Source organism: Scomber japonicus, chromosome 20 (genome assembly GCF_027409825.1).
Source record: "Scomber japonicus isolate fScoJap1 chromosome 20, fScoJap1.pri, whole genome shotgun sequence".
Taxonomy (NCBI): Eukaryota; Metazoa; Chordata; class Actinopteri; order Scombriformes; family Scombridae; genus Scomber; species Scomber japonicus.
In genome coordinates this window covers 26,528,375-26,542,708 of record NC_070597.1, presented here as the reverse complement: position 1 = coordinate 26,542,708, position 14,334 = coordinate 26,528,375, and the positions used below count along the sequence as shown (strand labels likewise).

Here is a 14,334-nt window from a genome sequence, read left to right as displayed (position 1 = left end):
AACACACTGTTTCAGGTGTTTTGATTGTGTTTCTAATAAAAGTAAATTGAAAAAGTTTTGGAATATAAACATATGTGTTTATAAATGAATATCTACTGGTACATTCAAATAAACCAGTCTTTAATAGAACAGTATTTTTCCCAGCATGATACTTCCCAAAATAAACTGAGACTTATACACTGGTGCTACTTATACACCGTTTTTTACTGTATGTATGAGTACAACATACTATAACTGCAGTGACATTAGTATTTTTACACTAGTAAAGGATCTAAATACTTCTAAAAAATTTCTTTGTAATCTTTGGAAACATTTTTGTGAATGAAACTCGCCTACAAAAGGAGTGGAACAGATCACCATATATGGATGTTTTAGGGGCGTTGATTATGCTAATGATCAAATCTCACAGACGTGATCCTTGAATCTGACTTTGCACACTAGTACTTGTAAACTTTATAGAGAAATGTTTAGGATAAGAATTAAACATGCATGAGGCTCATTTTCCCATAATGGAACACGGTGTTCTCCTGGGCAGCCATTCTCTCCATCAGCATGTTATGTTGTTTTAGATGACAGTCTACATTTATTAAATGTCTGGAAATAACTCATATCTCTTCAACCATTGGAGGAAACTCTGTCTGGTGTTGTGCCACTGGTGAATGAAAAAAGAAGCAGTGATTATGTAGTTAGTCCCTCCAGTTTGGAAGCTTCACTGTTGAAAGGATTGTCATCAAAAAGCCGACTGGTCAATTGGGTCATGGCTCTCAGCCGTGTGACAAGAGCCGAGAGTTCAAAAATCCCCATCTAGAATCGAGAAGTTTGTCACTGAATCTGTGAGAAAGAGCCTGTCACAAGCCATTAAACCCCATGAAAGGCCCAGTGCACCGATGATGGGTTCAGGTCCCCGCTGCCTGGTTAATCTGAATTTGCCTGCCTTTGTCCTTGCCCCTTCATGGACAATGAGCTGATTACAAGGCTGAGCAGCTGCAGGGAGGGAGGTAGAGAGGGAAAAGAGAGGGCATGGAGAGGAGGGGGCAGACAGGGAGAGGAAGGACAGATAGACATGTGACAACATGTATGACTGAACCAGGACCAAGGTGTTCCTACATTCTGAATCTAAATTTAAAAAAAACATCAAGAAATATAAGTACCTACTTCTTCAACATGTGCTGCCTCCTAGTGAAGATTTAGGGATAAAGCTGCTTTTTCTATGATTTGCTAATTGTCAACAAATTCCATGAAAATGTCCAAACCAATCTCAGTGCTCTTTGATATTCCTACCTGGTCTGTGCCTCTCAACTCTGAACCCATTCATTCCTACTGAAGATGTAATAATATATATCAAAGAGTCTCATTCATTTCCTATAACAGCTTGACACTGCAAACATTCCTCAAACAGGAGGAAATTGGGCATTTGTAGGGGACTATTTTCAGCAGCGGATGAGTCCACATTTGAGTATTTCTGGCAGCAGGATGGTGTGTGTGTGAGTCAAAATAAACTACAGTGTGTGTGTTCATGGTAATGAAGGACCGTGTCACTCAGTGTAACAGTGCGGCTCACTGATGTTTTGAATAAGATACATCAGACTTTGACACACATATACAATACTTGTTAAATATAGAATTTGATTATGATGATTAAATGGAGTGGATATAATGGAATTTTTCGATACAAATGATGAACCCTGCATAGAGGAACGGTAAAATAAAAGGAAAGATCTGTGCAGCTAAACTGATCTGTGACTCAACTGACTCTGTTTGTTTTTCAAGGGCCAAGTGACAGACACTAATCGAAGACTACAAGAAGCTGGGAGGGAGGTAAGACCATGTACATGTGTATGCATGAATGTGCAGAAGACAAAAAAACGGTTGGTTTTATTGTGCTGTCAGCACATATGTATGCTTGTTAACTGGAAGGACAGTTCTGCTTTAGACATGACCGTTCTTTAACCCAGTAGTCAGCAGTGTGGTGGCCTCTTTCTCATTGTGTCTTTTCCTTTGTGTCTGCCTTCCCTCAGGTGACAGCTCAGACAGAGGAGGTGATTCGCTGTCGGATCCAGCAGAGGAACATGGTTACCACTGTGGAGAAACTCCAGCTCTGTATACCAGGTAGCACGACTGACTGAATGATGATGACTGGTGATGTTGACCCCAGGGTTCAACTAGTCCATATACATGTACTTCCACCTTAAATATGACCAAATCAATGCTTTGGAGAAAATGTGGCCCTGATAAGAGCCTATAACTCTTTGAATGTTACGAAAAGGTACTTTATCACTTCCTTTTCCTATGTCCTATTTCCTGTAGCCTTTGAAACACATGGCTGTCATTCATAAAAGGAAATTAGATGCTGCTAAAAATCCAGCAAAAGAAGCCCAGTTATCCTGATGCTTTTAGCCAGGAAAGATTTAGGTTTGATAATTGTGTTGGGTAAAAACTACACTACAATAATTGTTGGTAAAGTTAAACACACTCACAGACTAGGCCTAATTAGTGGAAGTGGTGTAGGCGGCAATGACACCACACATTTGAAGCCTGAAGCACCCAAATCACATGTATGCAAAGATTTGACAGTCTGTAACATCAAATCTTCACTAAATAAACAAAAAAGCTGCATTATAATGTGTATTTGTAGCTTCCCAGTCTAGATTAATGTGCTTCATCAGGTGTGTGAGGGTGTAGTTAGATCACATTTGACAGTGCTGGCAAAAGTTGCTAAATTGTGATTGGTGAGCAGAAGTTCGTGACATAACCTTTGTCCAGCTGGACCCAGTGAAAGGAACACAGACAAAAGCAGAAATCTCTCATGTGAAATGCCCAAAGAAAATGTGTGTGTTCATGTTGGACCCCTTGCTCATGGTCAGAAACCTTTCTGGGCCTGGAATGTGTTCACACAAAGTCTCGTGACTGTACTGGATGGTTCATATATTTGGATGTTAAACATTCTTTGTTTGTTACAAAGTGTGTGGGTTTAATCTGAATAACGATCTCACCAACAAACTACTGATTCCTGTCTTTCTCTTCCTTTACAGTGCTAGAAATGTACAGCAAACTTAAGGAGCAGCTGGAATCCAAAAGGTATCCATCTGACTTGTGGCACATCTGCATCAAACTGTCCTATTTAAAACTACTTAATGGATTTCGAAAAGTATTATGCTAGATTCCCCTGATTCTAAATGATATGAACAAATCAATCACTGAACAACTTTACAGCACAGTCTATTGAGCTTAAAACAATACACTCAATGAACAAAGACTTCACCAAACCAGTCTGTTAATAACAGTGATTGTGATGCACGTTTCCTACCAATGTTTCAACTCAGCCCTGCTATGTGGGTTTGATTGAACTTCATTTTTACCCCATGAACTTCATTGACAGGAAAATAATGACCCTTTCTTGTTCATTACTGTGGACCAAAGGAAGAGGCTATTCACTGGCAGGACAATTGACCCTCAGTATGCCCCTTGTTCACAACAACGCCCCCTCACTGCGGCCCTGTCATGGCCCATAGACAATCCAAGGCAATTAGACTATGCTGGCCACCTTGCGTGGTGTGTGTATGTGTGTGTGTGTGCATGTGCTCGTGTGTGTGTGTGTGTGTAGTGTCTACTTTAAGCACTAATGACATGGCCCATACAGTGTGTCTATTAATTGGCATGAGTTTGTGTGGTGCAAATACACATTATTATCTGTACTGTATGTACTGCTGCTCAGGTCACATTCTCGTCAATGTCCTGCCACTTGCAGCCTTTGTGTCGTCTGTCTTGGTGCTCTGCACTCTGACAAACCTTTTCACTGTAGAGTTTATGAGGCTGTCTTCTGTTCATGTGTATACAACACATTTTACACTCACTGACCGACCAATTAGATCTCTTCACAGCCTGCCTATCAGCCTAATGATGGGAGCTCAGCACACTGACCTGAGGCTGAACCCTTGTGATGTGTGTACACTATGAAAGACCACAATAATAGGTTTCAAAATACGCATTTGAAAAAAATCAAATCACACTGTACTGAATATGGATGGAAATGGAATGAGACATACATTAGCTCTTTGATTCCCCTGTTAGGCCTTAAAACTAAAATAGGGAGACACCAGTATCCCAACATAGCACAATGACCCGAATGTAATAATAATGTAATCCCCCCCCCCCCCCGGAAAAAAAACTTACAATTTTGATTCAATTATTCTTATTTGCTTTTTACTCCCAAAATTTTTATTGTTTACAATACTTACAGTAACACATCGAGTGTAGTTGAACTCAAGTTCTTCACCTGGTTCGGTTCATTGTCTTTGCTCTGTGAAGCACACACACACACACACACACACACACACGACCATAAGCAGCACAACCATAGCTGGCAGTAAGACACAGTAGAGACTATGTTTTATTCTACTGTAGTCGTGCTGATTTTCTCTCCTCTGCTCTGTTTCACTGCAGGCAGGCTCAGCACATCAGAGGAGAGACAGTGAAGCAGTCCAGTTAATGATAGTACTTACTGCTACATTACTGCTACTTAGTTTTTGGTTAACTTTAACTCTGAGACACTTTTTTCAAGACAATCACTGTACATCTGGTGTTGTGAATTTATATTGACATGTAAATGTCTAGACCCTGAATATAAGACGACCCCACTTTTTTCATAATCCGAACAATATGATATATTATTTTTGTACTCTATAATCCATTAGGTTTAATCCAACAATGACTCAGAACACTATCATGTACTTGTTTTGCACCTGATTTACAATGACTGAAATACAGATTTTTGCCACTGTTACATTTCCTGTTGCATTTTCTTAAAAAACCCTGCTCCACCTAGAACTGTAATATGTCAACCAAATACAAAAGTCAACTTTTTCTTCATGCTTGTGAATAAAGGACCACAGCTGAGTTTTCATCCTAACTGATATTGTATTGTTTGTCTCTGCAGATACTATGCTGCATTGAAAACCATGGAGCAGCTGGAGAAGGTCTACATCCCAAGGTAAATACCATCCAGGTTTTAGAGGAATACTCCACTAAACCTCTTAAAATTCAATGATCTTCAGTCTTACATGTAGAGCATTCTATGTCTCCAACCATATGTGTTGAAGTGTTCTATACAGTAGCTAAGCTAACAGTAGTGTTTCCTGGATAATGGTAGCATGACCCTGATAGGAAGATGGTGTCATTATTGGATTTGATTGGTTTGTCAGTTGTTGGATTCTATTAGTTTTTTATGTAAATTGGATTTTGCTGGTTAGAATGAATTAGGGCCTGACCAATACTGGACCGATAATGATATTAGGGAGCAAAAAAAAAAAAAATCTGATATCAGTATATTGGCTGATAATATATGTACAGAATATGTACATAGACACACATTTTGACAAAGATATGTAATGGATATTGATATATTACAGTTTAGTGTATAAAATGACATCAGTGCAGTGAAACTGTTGAACACAGCTGGGAATTATCATTATAATTAGCTGTGAATAAAAAAACACTGCAAAAAAACACATATTAAAGTCGAAGTAAATAAAAGGATCAAATATACATAAAACACTGCCTATAAAACTTTTTAAAACTTAAAAAACTATTTGCACATATATCTGTGATTGGTATGTATCAGCTGACCAACTGATGGCCGGACTCTAGAATGAATACTACTTCTTAAAGTGGACAGAAGTGGATTGATTCTGCTGTGTCTCTTGCAGAGTCAGTCATTACAGGTTCTGTCAGATCATGGCTGAAAACCTGCCCAGACTCAGAGAGGAGATCAAGGAGATCTCCATGTCGGACCTCAAGGACTTCCTGGAGAGCATCAGGAAACACTCTGACAAGGTTGGAGAGACCGCCATGAGACAGGTATGAGAGTTTGTGTTCGTAACAGTTCTTCCAATAGCTCTGTGAAGGTATTTATCAGGCTTATTGATCTGTGTGTGTGTTGTTTGTCCCTCCAGGCACATCAGCACAGGACTTTTAACAGTGCAGTAGCAAAGCAGGCCAGTATGGGCCACTACACCAAGCCTGTGTACTCCCTCAATGGGCGAACACACACTCACACTCACAACGGCTTGTTGATGGACGACGACACAGGAGATGAGGAGGAAGGCGATGAAGAGGTGAAGAAACATCACATCTGTTTGAGTGTGACAGGAAGTGATCAGACTAAATGATAATGCTCATCTTCTCCAGAACAATTTTGTTTATGTGTTGTCTCACACTACAATATGTTTATTTCATTCTAATGCAAAGGCTGATAGATTTTCATAAAAAATGCAGTAGTAGGTTGTATTTTTCTGTTATACAAATGTCATGGCTACAGTATGAGTGCATAGGTATTTGAGTCCTGTTTTTCTTTTTTTTAATATTGCAAAATGTAGACTTCTTTTTCAAGCATATAATCATGCAGAAGTAATATGTGACAGTAACTGTGTCTCTTCATCTATGTGTAACAGGTTCTTACAGCTCAGGACCTGGTAGACTTCTCGCCTGTTTACAGGTGTTTACACATTTACACTGTGCTGGTAGGTGTTTCTCTTTCTCACACATACACACAAACTAGATCTTAGCAGTGTCACACACATTTGATTTTACAACTATGAAAGCTAAAACTCAAGTCAAGCCAAAATAAGAATATGTTGTGTCAGTAGGGCTGGGTATGGGTACTCTATACCTTTTTAAGGTATCGACTGAAATAAATGGATACCAAGTAGTATGGAAACATCTCCCATCAAATGATACCCAGAGCTAGTAAATATGACTATTTGTATGGACTTGCTCACAGCCAATCAACACGAGCGTCCTTGGATTTAATGCCACATATGATTGGTTCACTGCCACAGCAGCTACAACCTGTAACTACAACCTGTCTGTGGTGGTGAAGTCATGGTGAATTTGAGTTAGTGTGATTAGCAGTTCAGCAGCCAAGATGTCACCTAAACACCTGTTACACCTGATAAAAGCAGTATCAGTATCACTCTAATCATCATCATAATAATCAGCTGTTTGATCAGTTGCTTTCATCTCTGCTATACAGGACGGAGTAGAGTCATAGCTCAGAGAATATTAAGCCCCTCACACACACACAGACTATCCCTGAAATGTTCAGGAACATCTTCTGCATGGACTCATGTGTGAATAAGAGCAGGGTTTGATATTAAAGGAAATCTGTACCACCAATTTCCCAATTCAAGACCTGGTATGACTGTATTGTGAATGAACAGTAACAGTAGCATTAAGACAGGTATGTAAAGGGTTACGTTCATCCAACAAAACACACTGGACAAGGAGATGTGACATATTTGAATTTATGACTTGTTTATGGTTGCCATGCCAATGCTCTTGTGGGTGATCATGGATGTTTGTATGGCTAATGAGAGTATTTCATTCACACCATTGCAGTTTTCAAACATCCGTAGTTCTCTAAATTCTATGTTGTGTTTCTTTTTCCGTCTGCAGGGTGACAGAGAAACATTTGAGAACTACTACAGGAAACAGAGGAAAAAACAGGCCCGGCTAGTACTGCAGCCACAGTCTAACATGGTGAGCAACACACAAACAGGCTCAGATGGAACTACAGACAACTGCTGATATAGTGGCAGTATCATGAAACACACATGTAATGCATATTTATGAAATCCAAGAACTAATTTAAATGTGTAGTCCACATCAGTAATTAACATTACTGACTTCAACTCTTGCATTTAGAAAAATGTTTTGGATGCAGAGCTTTAACTCACAGACATAGAAAACGTGATAGGCAGCAAGGCAGTAATTAATAGGCTTCATCTTTTTGTGCTGGAAATGCTCTCCAGCTCTTTACTTGACTGAAGTTTTCATTATTCATATTAAATGAGAGCACTGAATTTCATTCTATTCCAGTTTTCACTTGGATTCGCTGTGTGTGGATTTAGAACAGTTCTGTTGTCACTGCCCCCTTGTGGTAGTATCAAATAAGACACCCAAAGCTACCCAGAAGACTACACTGACTAATACCAGGGTAGCCTCAAAACCTGCTCTGCTATGAGAACAATCTGAAAGGCTTTGTAGCCACATTAAGTGTGAAATGAAAGTTTAAAGAGGTGAGCAGTAAAACCTTAAAAACGGCTTAAAACGCTTAAAAAAGCTCAACGTGGAAATCAGTGCCTGCTCACTAATTCAACAGCACACATACTCATTTACTTGTGGCTTTTATGCATTCATGCAGCTATGTGTATTAAAATAGCTCTGTGTGTGTGTGTGTGTGTGTTTGTGTATTTCCAGCACGAGACTGTGGAAGGCTACAGAAGATACTTCAACCAGATTGTAGGGTGAGATTTTTAAACTTCATTGTCTCACTACATCATTTTACTTTTACATAACATTCCACTGACCGTAGTGTTAAGATGTGTCTGAAGATGTCTTTTCTCTGTGTGTGTGTGTGTGTGTGTGTGTGTCATCAGGTTCTTTGTTGTGGAGGACCATATCCTCCATGCTGCAAGGGGGCTGGTGACCAGAGCTTTCACTGATGAACTGTGGAACATGGCCCTGTCCAAGATCATCGCTGTGCTCCGCACACACTCTGTAGGTTCACATGCACACACACACACACACACACACACACACACACACACACACACACCAGCAGGGAGTTGGCTGTGAATGCAAAGGAGACTGTTGAGAGTTAATAGAGATAATAGAGCCTGCTGTGGATCTATTTATCCTTTAAGACCTTTCATTCACTGGCTGACACACACACACACAACACTGCCGAGGTCAGCGCACCCACAAACACACTAATGATGTCACTCTCAAGAGAAGAGGTCAAAACACACATACGCATGCAGCCAAAGAGGGGGTCATTGGGGCCTTAATGAGAGACAGATTGCAACAATAACAGCAGATTAAGAAGGCATATTCCTGACAGCTGGGCTCCAGTCAGTTGTAAATGACCCAGAGAATTATGCTAACAGGCCAGAGAATGGGCCGCACAGTGTGGGGTGAGAAGACTTACAAAGCCCTGGGTCTCCCCCCCTGGCCTGCAGCCCCTCTGCTGGGCCATGACACAGGCAGCTCCACTCTGCCTGGTTCCTGTTTTAACAGCTACTGCATGCTGGGGGAAAGTCTCTCCCAAACCTGTATAAGAGGAGTCGGTTTACCTTGAGTCCAGTGTGCAGAATTATTTAGCAAATAATACTTACAAAAGGTCTACAATATTTTACAGTACCACTACCAACACAACAGTTACACTTCAATGAATAATCATTACTAAGAATAATAATAATAAGAAAAGAAAACACATATAACCTCATACACTCCCTGACTAAACATGATGTCATATTAGCACATAACATGGACCAGAATCAGATGTGGAATGTAACTAAGTACATTACTCAAGTACTGAGTACTACAAAGCATTTATTTGAGAGTTATAGTTACTACTACTTAACAAAAATGCTAGTAGAGAGTACTTTACTACTGTGGTATTGCTGGTTTAGTGAAAGATCTGTATACTTCTTTCACCACTGCCCAGATATGGTTTATATAAAGGTCAGTCTCAAATAAGGCTTGGCAAGATGAGCAATCCAAAAATCAGTTAAAACTAACTAATTAAAAGCAGCATCAGGTTTGTTAAAATGTACATTTAGTATTTTTGTTGGTTTTTGCACCATTTTTTACCAAAAGTAAGACCGAACGCTCCTGAAAATGTCAAATGGTATAACCACAAAAGAATGATAAATATTCATCAATCGATCAATATTTTATCCACCTACAGTGTATTTAAGTGGACTTATACACATAATTACTTCATTTAAATAAAATGTAAATGGTTCCTTACTGACATGATTCAAATCAAATCAATCTTTATTGTCATTTTGCTTGTAAAAACAAAACAAAAGGGCGTTTCTCCAGGATCACTTCTCCAGATGAAATGTAATATTTAGAACAATTGTATTCCATCAGCTTTATTTAATATAAAAGTTATAATATACGATCATGCCAAGCTAGTTGATATGGTGTTTTAATGAGAATTTACTGTTTTTAAGCAAGTTGAAATATTTGGTACAAAGTTTTTATGGTTACACCACTTAGACATTTTTACCATAATCCTCTAATATATTCTGTCAAAATGGATTAAAAGCAGAAATTTGATGCTGGGTCCACAAAAAAAGAATGTGTGGAAGTTATTCATACATTTATTTTCACATTTTAACCCTTTAAATGGGATTAAACCACATGGACACAAACAACCTCATTGACCCATAAACAGATACAGATAAACAGCTGATATACTCTCCTATCACTGCTGTGATTTGTTGCTGTTTTGTCCAGTTCCTAGCTGATTGTCGTGTGTGTGTGTAATGTGTGTGTCTGAGTAAATAGAGAGGCAGGCAGCTACTGCTTTACGTCACATCTCAGCCTGTGTTCATTCTCCTGCTTGATTTACACACTCCTGTGTTTGGCAGGATCCTTGTGTCAATGTTAAGGGACTCAACTGTGCTGCTTTCAGGGTCATAAATCACTCCACGCTCCAGAAAAAATGGAAGGACTTTTACTGGTGTTAATTCACCCTTCACTAAGCTCCACCCCTCTTAGTTACAGTTGCTTGTCGAGCTTTGCAGGCTACCATTATACACAGTGTGACATTTTGGTAAGACTTTTAGGACAATGGAGCTATGTCTAAAATTACAACCTTGTTAACTCCTTCATGCTTCCTTAATATTACATAACAGACACTCAACTAGTTTATTGTAGTGTTTCAAGAGAATTTCACACTATGAAATCATCACCATTTTGCAGGCACAGTGTTGCATCAATCAAATGTAATGCATTGCATTTTGTGATTATTAGCACAAAGTAGTGTACATGCCATGGACACTACTTCCTTCTTCCATTGTGGATTCTTTGAGGGAATATATTACACACACAGAATTCAGACACTAAAATAAAGTAAGAGAAAATAAATATAGCACTCTATGTAGTAAATAGGAAGAAACACTGTCTCACTGTATCATCTCATAGAAGAAGACAAAAGCAGCTTCTCAGTTTTAGTCAGTCGCTGTCGAGATTTTGCCAACATGCAAACTGTTGCTGTCAGATTTTAGTAGCTGTAGATGGCTAGCTAGCTACCAGGCAGTCTGTGAGCTGGTTGGAAATCCCTGCCTCCAGCTGATATTGTAATTTAATGTAATTGTAATATTTCTGACTGACCTATGAGAAAATGACCCAATAAAAGTACCCTAAATATGCATTTGGTGGCTGTATACTATATCATTCAGCATCAAGTTGTGTCTTTGTTTCTTTAGACGTGCTTTGGAAACACCTTTCTGCAGCTCTCCAACACTTATCCTTATCAATGTTGCTGTCGTAGATATCTCTCCCATATCTGTCTGACTGAATGCTGAATCTCATATATTTGTTGTTTCCAGTCATACTGTGATGATCCAGACCTCGTCCTGGAGCTGAAGAACCTCATCGTCATCTTTGCTGACACACTACAGGTTGGTTCATTGAGCTCAGAGCCGTGCTTCGTTTTAACAGCGTGTGACTGCGAGCTGTGTAAAACAGCTGAGAAAACTTGATGTTGTGTGTTTGTGTTGTACAGGGTTATGGTTTTCCTGTGAACCGGCTGTTTGACCTGCTGTTTGAGGTCAGAGACCAGTACAATGAAACTCTGCTGAAGAAGTGGGCGCTGGTTTTCAGGTGGGCTTCGCCGCGCTGTGCTTGTCTGTCTGTAGTTCTACTCATCCTTATGTTTGAGATATTTACACAAAACCAAGTAGGTAGTTTTATCCTTTAAGATTCAATGTGTAAGAATTGGCCAGCTGTTCAAAACAAATAGGGGGCAGCATATCAAAATAATTGCAAGCAAAACCATTTCAAAGTGACCAGCACACACTTATTAGAGGCTGAATTTTAAAGACTGAATCATAATGAGAAGTTGAAAAATCTAATATTGACTTAGTATTTCTAGAGATAAGCTGAGGCTTTTTTTAAATGGGAGTCAGTTGGAGCAGTTGTTAATGTTAAATGTTTCATGATTGCTTCTCATCCTCATCACCACAGACTGTCACTTTGAACAACTAAAGGTGTCAGATCAGACAGAACAGGAAAGAGTTCTTTCCATTCATGAGCCGAATGTTGTCATAGGTGTTAGAACTTGTTGTTGAACTGATGTGTGAAAAGAAAAAGTGACATACATTTCCTCTCTCTTAGTGTGAATTGTTTCTAAGTGGAATAAATGCATAATCCACAACAATGTTTTTTTCTTTTTTTTTAAAGATTTTTTCTGGCATGGATGCCTTCATTTGACAGTAGAGATAGAGAGGGGGGGGGGGGTGTGATATGGCCGGGACTCAAACTGAGGGTCCGCTACGTATATGACATGCACTCAACCACTCAATCACCTTCGCCCCCACAACAATCTTAAAATATGTGTAGATGTCTTGTTTCTGTCATAAGTCGTGATTGTTGTGTGACTCTTGGTCAATAACTAATTACATAACACATTTATTGTCATAAAGTAACTGGTTGCATTCCTGCATTACCTTGTGAGAACAGTAAGTGGTTAGAGTACTTTAGTGTTACTTTGTGATTCCTCATGTAGTTTTAGTCCAGACCTCCTTTAAATATAATGAGTGTACCATCATCACACAGCCAAGTCTGGATCATAATGTGTAAATCTTTACACTAACAGCAGGAATGACACACACAATGTCTCATTTACAGTCTTTATTGTACAGCTACATACAAACCGTAAAACTGGCTTCACAAACATATCAATCAATCAATCAATCAATCAATCTTTATTTGTATAGCGCCAAATCACAACAAAGTTATCTCAAGGCACTTTACACATAGAGCAGGTTCTAAACCAAACTCTTCAGGTTTTAACTTTAAAGAGACCACATACAAGTTATAAAACTACATATAGGAGGGGTGTCAAACTCATTTTAGTTCAAGGGCCACATGCAGCCCAGTTTGATCTCAAGTGGGCTATCAGCATGTTATATTTATAAACTGGAATATACTTTTCCTACTTAGCAAAGTTATCCAGGTGGCCAGTTTGGACTCCTTGGTGGGCCGGATATGGCCCACTGGCCGTATGTTTGACCCTACTGACATATGCTGTTTAAACACATCCCTACATCACTGCAACATCAGGCTCTTGTTACCTGGGCACAACTTACATGTTGCTCTTATTTCCTCCCACAACTTCAAAATAATAAGGACACGTTTCTCACCCGATGATGGAAAAATTGAACATATTGTACCTTAATCTTAAAGAGAGGGAGATTGTTAAAGCTCTAACACTAAACTGTTATTTTCCACAGGGAGATCTTTGAGTTGGACAATTACAGTCCCATCCCAGTGGAGACAGAGGAGGAGTATAAACTGGTGATCAGCCGCTTCCCCTTCCATGATGCAGAGATAGAGAAGGTAACAATGTAACGTATACTCACTCACACAGACAGGAAGTTGTTCCTCAGCAGATATATCAGAAAGCTTTTATTAGTAAAGAGTGCAATATTGATCTGTCTTCTTAAAGGACTCTTCCACATGTCATTTCTACAGCACAATAAGGTAAAAGAGTTTTAATGAATGAAACTGAAGGCAAGGCAAGGCAGTTTTATTTATATAGCACATTTCATACACAATGGCAACTCAATGTGCTTTACATAAAACAAACATTTAACAGTAAGAATTGGAAAAAAAACCCCATAAAAACATGCAATTTGAGAAATAAAAATAAAACCCAATAATAGTAAACGTATGGAAACATTAAAACATACAATTAACTAATAATAAAAACAAAGTACAGAAAAATAGAGAGAGAGAGAAATAAAATACTAGAATAGAGCATTAGATACAGGATTGCAGCATAAAATAATGATTTGCTTTAAAATCATTAAAAGCACATAGAGTGCAATTGAAGAATGTCAGTGAGTCAGTTTGTGTGAATATGAAAAACAGCAGATGCAGACAAGATAGGACTTGAATTTATTAACCTCAGTGTAAATTATATGATGAGCCAGTGATTTAAAACGGCTGTTTTCTGTTTTCTCTGTGTGTGTGTGTGTGTGTGTGTGTGTGTGTGTGTGTGTGTGTATGTGTGTATGTGTGTGTGTGTGTGTGTATGTGTGTGTGTGTGTGTGTGTGTGTGTGTGTGTGTGTGAGAGCAGCAGGACTTTCCTAAGAAGCTGCCAATGTCCCAGTCTGTCCCTCAGATCTACACACAGGTTAAAGAGTTCATATACGCCAGCCTCAAGTTCTCAGAGTCACTACACCGCAGGTAGGCTCTATATCTGAAGCACACCTTCTCCTTTCTACTTCTATTCTTCCTTCACTTTTTTTGTGACT

The 14,334-nt window shown here is 39.1% G+C and overlaps 1 protein-coding gene across 2 annotated transcripts in view; it reads left to right on the top strand.

The window, feature by feature from the left end:
• Positions 1-14,334, top strand: part of exoc6 (exocyst complex component 6) — a 60,300-nt gene that overhangs the window by 21,000 nt on the left and 24,966 nt on the right. Inside the window, exons 3-16 of one of the 2 annotated variants that reach the window (XM_053340938.1) lie at positions 1,771-1,818; positions 2,019-2,109; positions 3,033-3,078; positions 4,937-4,990; positions 5,706-5,856; positions 5,952-6,113; positions 6,450-6,518; positions 7,453-7,536; positions 8,257-8,303; positions 8,436-8,556; positions 11,403-11,474; positions 11,579-11,676; positions 13,308-13,413; positions 14,160-14,266. In XM_053340938.1, the coding sequence (XP_053196913.1) occupies positions 1,771-1,818; positions 2,019-2,109; positions 3,033-3,078; positions 4,937-4,990; positions 5,706-5,856; positions 5,952-6,113; positions 6,450-6,518; positions 7,453-7,536; positions 8,257-8,303; positions 8,436-8,556; positions 11,403-11,474; positions 11,579-11,676; positions 13,308-13,413; positions 14,160-14,266 (1,256 nt within the window). Of the gene's footprint in view, positions 1-1,770; positions 1,819-2,018; positions 2,110-3,032; positions 3,079-4,936; positions 4,991-5,705; positions 5,857-5,951; positions 6,114-6,449; positions 6,519-7,452; positions 7,537-8,256; positions 8,304-8,435; positions 8,557-11,402; positions 11,475-11,578; positions 11,677-13,307; positions 13,414-14,156; positions 14,267-14,334 lie in introns of both variants that reach the window. The other variant, XM_053340937.1, reaches the window with a different exon arrangement.